The sequence below is a fragment of the Limanda limanda genome, chromosome 10 (assembly GCF_963576545.1).
Source record: "Limanda limanda chromosome 10, fLimLim1.1, whole genome shotgun sequence".
Taxonomy (NCBI): Eukaryota; Metazoa; Chordata; class Actinopteri; order Pleuronectiformes; family Pleuronectidae; genus Limanda; species Limanda limanda.
This window is the reverse complement of record NC_083645.1, coordinates 8,525,757-8,534,548: the sequence shown is the minus strand read 5'-3', so window position 1 is coordinate 8,534,548 and position 8,792 is coordinate 8,525,757. Positions and strand designations below refer to the sequence as shown.

The 8,792-nt window shown below is 43.9% G+C and overlaps 1 protein-coding gene across 1 annotated transcript; it reads left to right on the top strand.

Moving 5' to 3' along the window:
* The first annotated feature begins 1,470 nt into the window (after positions 1 to 1,470).
* Positions 1,471 to 8,247, top strand: hdx (highly divergent homeobox). The gene is made up of 11 exons (XM_061079398.1): positions 1,471 to 1,566; positions 2,934 to 3,095; positions 3,486 to 3,632; positions 3,900 to 5,075; positions 5,156 to 5,212; positions 5,416 to 5,562; positions 6,247 to 6,445; positions 6,530 to 6,603; positions 7,233 to 7,325; positions 7,491 to 7,613; positions 7,719 to 8,247. The coding sequence occupies exons 2-11, from the start codon at positions 3,060 to 3,062 to the stop codon at positions 7,986 to 7,988; spliced, it is 2,322 nt and encodes a 773-aa protein (XP_060935381.1). The 5' UTR covers positions 1,471 to 1,566; positions 2,934 to 3,059; the 3' UTR covers positions 7,989 to 8,247.
* The last annotated feature ends 545 nt before the right edge of the window (positions 8,248 to 8,792 follow it).

Sequence of the window (8,792 nt, the reverse complement as noted above, 5' to 3'; positions counted from 1 at the left end):
TGCTGTGAACCAGGGCTTGTGGTTGATGTAACTCACCCTGGTGCGTGTTGGAATACCTCTGTCCTCACAGAAACTGATGTATGACATCACAGCATCTGTGTCTTCGTCCAGGCTGTTGGAAGCAGTTCTAAAAATGTCCCTGTCTGTGTGTCCAGGCAGTCACCCAGCTCCCCTACAGCTTCTCTGCTGCTCCAGTTCTTAGATCTCAGCACAGCAGGTTTAGCAAGTTTGACTCTCTGTCTGTAAGATGGGATCAGATGAATAAGAACGTGGTCAGATAGACCCAGAGCAGCGCGGGAAACTGCATGATACGCCTTGCTGATGGTACTGTAGCAGTGGTCCAGAGTATTCTCCCCCCTGGTCGAGCATTTGATTAACTGTTTGTATTTGGTGAGTTTGTGAGATAAGTTCCCCTTATTAAAGTCCCCGAGGACAATAGCAGGGGAATATGTGTTCTGTCCTTCTCTCCACTCCCAGTACCTGCTCGACGAGTTGACGTTGAGCCTTGCACACGTCAGCTTGCGGTGGGATGTCAACTCCGGCCAGGATAAAAGAGATGAATTCACAGGGAGAGTAGACCGGTCTGCAGGTGTCAGGAGAACAGGTCTGTAAAATCACTTTCACGTCGCTGCACCAGCCATGGTTTATATAGAAACAAATCCCTCCGCCTTTTGCCTTGTGTGAGAGGATCAGAAAGCTGGTCAGCTGTGTCGCACAGTTCGGAGTAGCTTCGGTCAGCCACGTCATCGCCATCATCACATGTAACTACAAAGTTATAATAACTTGAGAGGTCATACTAGTGAATATGGCAGTCTGAGGATGTGCTCATACTATTTGCATAGGGTCAGACGTTCTGGTTTAAAGAATAGAGCATTGCAATAATGTATCAGGCTGTAATAAGAGCGTACCAGAGGTAATCGTATTTACTTAAAGATCAGTATAAAAGAGATGTTTAGAAATATTATTAAAATGAAGATATTATTCAATCAAACTTATTTTGGACTATTTCAATAAATATATGAATGCAGTAATAACAGTTTTACAACATGTACATTAATTTATGAGTGTATTTTAACATTTACTAAACTTCAATGGCAATAGAAAATCAATCATGTACAACATTTTCCGGTCAAAGTCTAACAATCATTCAAATGCCTGAAATAGCTCAAATCGAACCACACCACCTGCTGTGTGTTGAAACAGTGATCTATGTAGGTGGTGTGGAGGGGAGTAGTCCATGTAAACGTCTCCTGGTTGCAACACTAGCAGCAGCACAGAGCATGCACACAGACCCAGGCGGCCACAGGAAGCAGTGACCTCCTCCTCCTCCTCCAGCAGCCCGCTGAACAAAGTCAATGGTGGGCGGGACCACGCTGCTCAGTTTACAGCCCTTTCCGAATGTCACAACCGTGATCTCGAGCTCCCATTGGCTCCTGTCCGGGCACACGTCACAATCATGATTAGAATTGATGATCGGACGTTCTGATTTCATTGTCTCGCAAGGGGGACCGGTGGAGAAATCTGCTGAATTCGAACGTGCCGTCTGATTTTTTGACATCACAAATGGTAAGCGCCGGGACGTGATTTCACTGCGGGCTCCGGCTCCTCGCTGGTCGGGTCGAGCTCGCCTGGTCCGGGAAGCCCCGGTCAGCGAGCACGACCACGGCGGGGTCGAGAAATCACAGATTTGAAGGAAAAGTTTAGCCATGGCTATCCAGAGGGGGAGCTATGCTAATGGTGGCTAACGCTGGCTCGGCTCAGATATGGCCGCTCGGGCCTGCAAGCTAACGTGAGCTGTGTGTGTCTGTGCGTGTGTGGCCATTGTGGTGTGTTGCGGCGCGTCCCCGGTTTGTTTACTGTCTGGCTGTGTGGTCGTAAAGTTGTGGCATGTGCCTCCTGTGTGCTGGTTGTGTGTTTGTGAGTCACCGGGCTGCTGGCTAACCCGACGGACCCACTGTGTGTGTTGGCTAATTCTCCGTAATGTTATTGACTGTGGCCATGCGCAGACAGCCTGCCAAAATAAAGCTGCTGCTGCTGCTGCTCACACTGGCCACTCAACCTTCCCCTGTGTGTGTCTCTGTGTTTTTCTAAACTACTGTGTTTTATATACAGTCTATGGTTTTTATCAGCTCAATGTTATTCCTCTTCACTTTACCTGGTTCCTGCGCTTTATTTTCTCCTGCGTTCCCTCTGTGTCTACTAACACAATACAGCTTTGCAACGAAACGTATTCATAACACTGTAACTACATATGTCTCTTTGTGTAGTGCATTAAAGATTAGTTAAATCCGAGAATCACAATACATTTAGTTTACACGCACTTTATTTTGAAAGGCTATTTAAACAAGATTGTGTTATAAATAAGCTTATTATCTTCTTAATATCATGTAATTATAATTTCCAGACATTGTTGATGATGCAAATAATCCGTGTTTTGTTTGTGCTATAACATTCATATAAAATGTTATCAGCTGATAATAGTGCTGAGTGAAGTGGCCTATTCAAATCATATCAAGATTTTAAAAAAATATCAGTGAATGGTTGTGGTTTTAAACTCTTCATAGACAGAGAATGACAAATCATTATATCAATACATATTGGACCTTTGTTATATTGCTATCAATGAAAATGATACTGTTATATTACTATAGTGCTATAGAGAAATAAATCAATGAAGCAATGTTTATCTAGTCACAGCATATTAGCTTGATTGATGTTATTTATTTTTACACTGCAGCTTTGTCACTGCCTTTTATACTTTGACTGACAGTGTGTTCAGTTATTGTTCCCTATTGTTAGATGTAACTATGTGTTGGCTGGTTCTCTATCACAAGATGAAACTGATCGTGTTCTCATAATGTGGCGGCCTCGTTTGATGGATTTGTTGTCATTTATTTGTAACTTAGGGTTGTCTTGCTGTGCTTCCTCCCCAGCCATACTACTCAGAAGTGTGCCAGGTACACTGAGACAGGATGACTGCAATCAAACGCGTGCCAACCTAGGACCATGGAGGTTCTGCTGTGATCGGCATAGCTGCCCCGTTCCCCTCCAGTAGCACAATGGAAGTGTGGCCGCAGGGACGCCTCTCGCAGACTGTGAGTAGCCTTTATCACACATTGCATTTCAGTATAAGAGAAAAAAAACGGCTTCATAGGAGTTCTAACCAAATCCTTACAGAAACATACACTGTTGCTGCAGTTGTAATTTATTTTGACTTCATTTTCACAAGATTTTACTTTAGCTTTAATAATGTTAATCATATCAGTCTTACATTATTTATATTATTTAAAAAGTTGTTATCTTGAGTGTGTGACATTTTGGTTGATCGAGTTATATAATAGTCGGTATATTTCCTGAATTTATTTATATTTTAGGGAATACAAAAGTAAATTGTACAAGTGTCATGAAGTTCTAAGCTTCATGAAGCAAATCTGAAAGGGAGCTGTATGTTTTATTTGTTCTTTATCTATGTGTTGGTCTCTCAGATGAACCTGCGGTCAGTATTCACGCCTGAACAAGTGAGGATCCTGGAACGTTACTATGACAGTGGGATGACCAATCAGAGCAAGGCTTGCTTCCAGCTAATACTCCAATGTGCTCAGGAGTCCAAATTGGACTTCAGCGTGGTTCGGGTAGGCCCATAAAATGTTCTTGTGTGTTGTGTTAATGTGTTAGATGGAGGAGCACCGTTCAGAATGATTTGTGTTGCACCTTTGTGCTTTGTTTTTTTAATAAGGTATGCCCGTGTATTACTGTGGCAAGTTATTAAGCTCATGCATCAGTGGGTTCTTCTAGTCCAGAGGCATAACTTTTTCTGAGTTTGCAGAATTTGTCCCTGTGGTGTTTTCTATAGTGTTTTTTAAGTGATGCTACTGAGATGATTGCTCTTCTCCCTGCAGACATGGGTTGGCAACAAAAGACGTAAGATTGCCTCCAAGGTAGACCAGAATGGAGGCATGTCGTATTCCTTATCCAGTCATGGACTCGCTGGGGGGCTACTCTCCAATCACACACTAGCCGGAGGTGCTCTGTCCAATCATAGCATGGCAGCAGGGGCGCTGCTTCCTGCTGAGATGGCTGTAGCAAGGAACATCCAGAATCGTATGCACCTTCTTCCTCCATCGTCATCCTTTCCTACTTTCTCGTCAGCATCTTCCTCTCCCTCCTCTTCCTCGCCTCTCAGCAGTGGCAGCAACAACAACAACAACAACGACGTCATACTCACTGGTATTTACTCTCTGAACTCCGTCCCACGACCTCGACCAAGACCCACAGCCCCCCCAGGTCAGGCGGACCCTGAGCTTTCTGCGCACACATCCTCATCTCTGATCAACCAGGTCCTGCAGAGCAGGAACAGCTCCACCTCCACCCTCCACTCCAAGCTATTGTCCCTCTCTCAGAATCTCCCATCCCTCACAACTGCTTCAAGGCCTTTAGTCTACACTGCCGTCAGGAAAGGAACTTCATCCCTCGGGGAAGCAGGGGTGAGTGCAGGAGTAGTACCTCACAGCTGGACTAGGCAGTATGGTACAGCACAAACACGCCCTTGGTCTTCTTCCTCGCAATCCCAAGCTCAGCTTCAGCCCAGACCTCACTCTAACCCCCAGCCTCAACCCCCTGTACCACAGAAGACACTTGTTTCCATCCCAATCCAAAACTCTGGTTCTCCCCCTGAACAGACACCTCGTATTAAGCAGGTCTACACTTTGTCAGAAAAAGGCGAGGGGGACCGACTTAGATCTGGACCAGCGTATACTGAGAGAGTTCAGGAGAGTCATGGGTGTGTACCTCCCCCTCTAGGCTCCTGTCATAACTTTTCCATCGCCATGGAGACTGCAGATGAAGCAGATGAATGGCAAAGGGAGGAGGAATTGGCAAACATGGCTGCTCAGACACACATCCACAGGGACCACACGTTAGGCAGCCCAATCAGGGCTGAAGTGACAGTGGTGTTAGAAGGTCTCGCCCCTCCTATGACTAGCTCCAGACCCACACTGCTTCACAGTAACCCAACTCTTCAGGGCAGCTATTCCGTCACACCACAGACCTCATTTAAAGGGGAACCCAGCTCACAGGTACGTGAGGTTCAAGTGCTACTGTCGCTTTCCAAGTGAATTGAAAAACGTAACCTGAATGTGTCTGTCTCTGTGTGCAGACTTCAGTCAGTGTGTCTGCTGCCCCCTGGGTAATCAGCAACTCAAGAAAAAGAACAGTAAGTGCTTATTTTTGCAGCTGTTACAGAAGAATTTGTGCATCTAATGTAGGGGAAAAGTCTTAAACGTACTATATTCATAATCGTCTTTCTGGTAGGTCATAAAGCTGTGCTCAGAGATGTGATAAACGTTGAGCCTGCAATTTGGAGCATGTGCATGTCATGGAGTCAGACAGAGGTGTGTGTGTGTGTGTGTGTTTCAGCTGCAGGATAGGACCCAGTTCAGTGATGGGGATCTCATCCAGCTGAAGCGCTATTGGGACCGAGGAATGACCAGCCTGGGCTCAGTCTGCAGGGAAAAGATCACTGCTGCAGCAAACCAACTCAATGTAGACACTGAAATAGTCAAGGTATCCACCTTTGCAAGGTTGAAAAAGACTTAATAACTTAAATAACAGTGTTAAATGTAAAGTAGAAAAGCCCTTGCTGCCTCCTGGCACGCAATCTCTGCAGTGTCATCGAAACTGGAGAGATGTTTTGTTGACTGAGAAACCTTTGAGCCTTATTCACGTGGTCTAGCCACTTGTATATGACATTTTAGTGAAAACAAGACCATTTGACTTGTCTGACCTTTCTGAGACAAAAGAAAACAGGATAGAGCAACTTTTCTAGGTCACAGAAGTTTTCTAACTCACTTGCACAAAGTTGTGTAAAAGTCACGCAGATATATCAGGGCCACAGTAGGAATGCTGATGAACTAAATATAGTCTCTCAGTCCTGACACACACACATGACCCACTGCCATCTCACGTACTAGAATATTTAGCAACCAAGAAAAAATATCTGCCTGCAATGATATACAGTGTACACTGTGAGGATTATCTTCAAAGCTACTTAAGCAACTACTTACTGCCAATTTCGATCAGGTTTACTGCAGTAAATTTACTGTAAAACAGGTACTCATTGTTGATATGGAAACAAGACAAATTTTCAAGCAATTCTCTTTGAAAAATATATTGAAATCAATGACCTTTAGAGTACTTCAGTCCATGACTGACACCCATTTTGTCCTTTTTGTGTTTTCTAATTTGCAGACATGGATCAGTAACAGACGGAGGAAATACCGTCTGATGGGTATTGAAATTCCGCCACATAAAGGGGGCCCTGCTGTATTTACATCCTCATCCCTAGGTAACGAGTCTCCACTGGCCCTCAGCCCGGATGAGGAGCTGCTAAGAACGCCTGATCTCGGAGATGACTTGAATGATGAGGGATCTATCTGCCTGTCTGAAGGTAAGAACAAAGACACTAGACACACACACACAAACAATCTCTTATGTGTGTATCTTAGTATTAATGTAGCATTAATTCTCCTAGATGGAACCATCGACTCACCGCACAGAGATGAAGATGATGGAACAGATCAGATGTCCATCGCTGCTAATAATGTGGTACTTGAATTTCTCTGATGTAACAACAAAACCTCATTAAAAGTAACCGCTTGAGACTGGACACTGGCTGGGATACTGCTCATACTCCAATTTAATAATATTAATAATAATAATAATAATACATATCAGAGCTCCATTCAGGGCTCATTCATTCTGCTTGTTCACACAAGCTGTTGGCAACAAAACTACACTGGCTTGTCATGCACACTTTGACCATGGTACATTTCTCTAGTAAGCCTGTTTCCTCTGGAATTCTTACACATATATTAATATCATAATAATTACTGATTTAATATGTATAATTGTATGGGGCTTCTATAGAAGTGTTAAAGATAACTGCTGCAGTGCACCAGATCAAATGCGACCTAACTTCTTTCAAGCATGCTAACAGAGGACAAAAAGACGCACAGATTACACACAGGAAGGGTACTGAGCCTCTCTGTAGGGATAAGTGCAGTTATTTGTTGTTCTTCAAAGATTATTTGATGAAAGATATATTATTCACATCACCATATTTGTTTCATGGTTAGTATGTGCTAATGTACCATCATTTTGACAGCAATGTCGTAAAGTAACTACTTTTCTTTGTATGAAGTCACATTTATTTAAACCAGCCTGTTTTTTAACAGAAGATTGAAGAAATTGGTGATGAAGAAGAAGGCGATGATGGTGCATTAATAGCTTCCGACCTCGAGCAAATGCAGAACCTGCTGGAATTCAAGGTGAGAGCACACATAGATTAACTTAGAAGCTGCATTTAAAATCCATTAGACTGTCGACTGGTTTCAGAAGTGCCAAGAATGGTAATTGTGAATGAAAAGCTATGTTAAATGTCATCATCTCAAGCATTTAATTATTTTTTGCCTCTTTGAATCCTTCTCTTGCAGCACGAGGAGGTGCAGTTCTTAGAGCACGAGCTAGAGAACCAAAAACAGAAATACCTTGAGCTTGTTGGCTTCACAAAGAGCCTCCTCAGCGCTGTGAGAAACAAAGACCTGGAGAGACAGCAGGTACAATCACATTCTGCGTTTACACAGCAGTAACTTTTACTGGGACATCAGCTTCAAGTGAGTCTCAACAGGTTTTTAATTTTCTGCTGTTGCTTATTTGTTTAGGAGCTCATGGCCAGTCTACCTCAGCCTTCAGACCAGGAGTGGAACACAAGTGTGGAGAGAGGATCCCAGCTTGCTGCAGAGTCGGCAGACGCATTCGCCAACCATGACGACTCCCCGGCGGCTGGTGTGAGTGCTGCAGAACCCCCGCCAGCTGTAGCAAAGGAAGACGTCCCGCTGGGCACCATGAACCACGCCGGTTCGACAACGGAACAAACTGAGCCCTCTGCATCAGAGGAGCAAATGCAGGGAGCAGTTACAGAACAAAAGTGACTTATCTCGTGAACATCAGCTCCCACACTCGCACACGCGCTTATACAGATGTGTCCACACTCGATGCAGAAGAATCTGGTTTCACACAAGATAGAATCGTGCATTTACACAAACACTCTGGTAAACTCATTCTCCACTCCCAGTGCCTGTGGATTGATGCTTCACTATGACTGTTGGGCTGACAAAGGCCTTTTTTACTGCATATCATTCGCCTTGCTCTGGACCAGTCCAGAGAGAACAATAAATGACCTCTAACTTATCTACGTCTGTGCCTCTCTCATTTGTCATTGACTGTACAAAACAGGGGGGTTATATCAGCTTATAAGCTTATCAGTTTATAATAAGTCTCAAACTACTATGGAAATTCAATCTGTCAAAATTGTAGAGTGTTTTTTGTAGATCACATTTGAGGACAGGAAAGCGGCTACATTTCTGTCTTACGGGTCAAACTACTGGTCCTCAAAATTTGGAGGTAAAAGATTAGAGAATAAACCGGACATAACAGATCAGTTTTGCAAGATTATGCCCATTGTAGCTGTCAGTATCTTATTTTGAAAAAGTGTGTGTGGAGGGGGGGGGGCGACAGAGCAGCAGAGAAAGTGGATGAGCTCTAAGCCTCTTATTTCCACTTGGACTAGGGATGGAAAGGCTTATAAAACAGTGGCTTTAAAACATTGAACTTCACGGGCTCAGATTTATGGCAGGAGAGTGTTTTATTTTTTTTACACCCTAAATCAAGAGCGTGAATTAAAACCTCCTTTTCTTTGACAGTACCAGTGACTATTCCAGTCGCGAGCCAGTGTG

Coding starts and splice junctions, on each gene's coding strand:
- hdx (XM_061079398.1), top strand. CDS start 3,060: ATGGAAGTGTGGCCGCAGGGACGCCTCTCGCAGACT. Junction 3,096..3,485: donor AGGGACGCCTCTCGCAGACT/GTGAGTAGCCTT, acceptor TTGGTCTCTCAG/ATGAACCTGCGGTCAGTATT. Junction 5,563..6,246: donor TAGACACTGAAATAGTCAAG/GTATCCACCTTT, acceptor TCTAATTTGCAG/ACATGGATCAGTAACAGACG.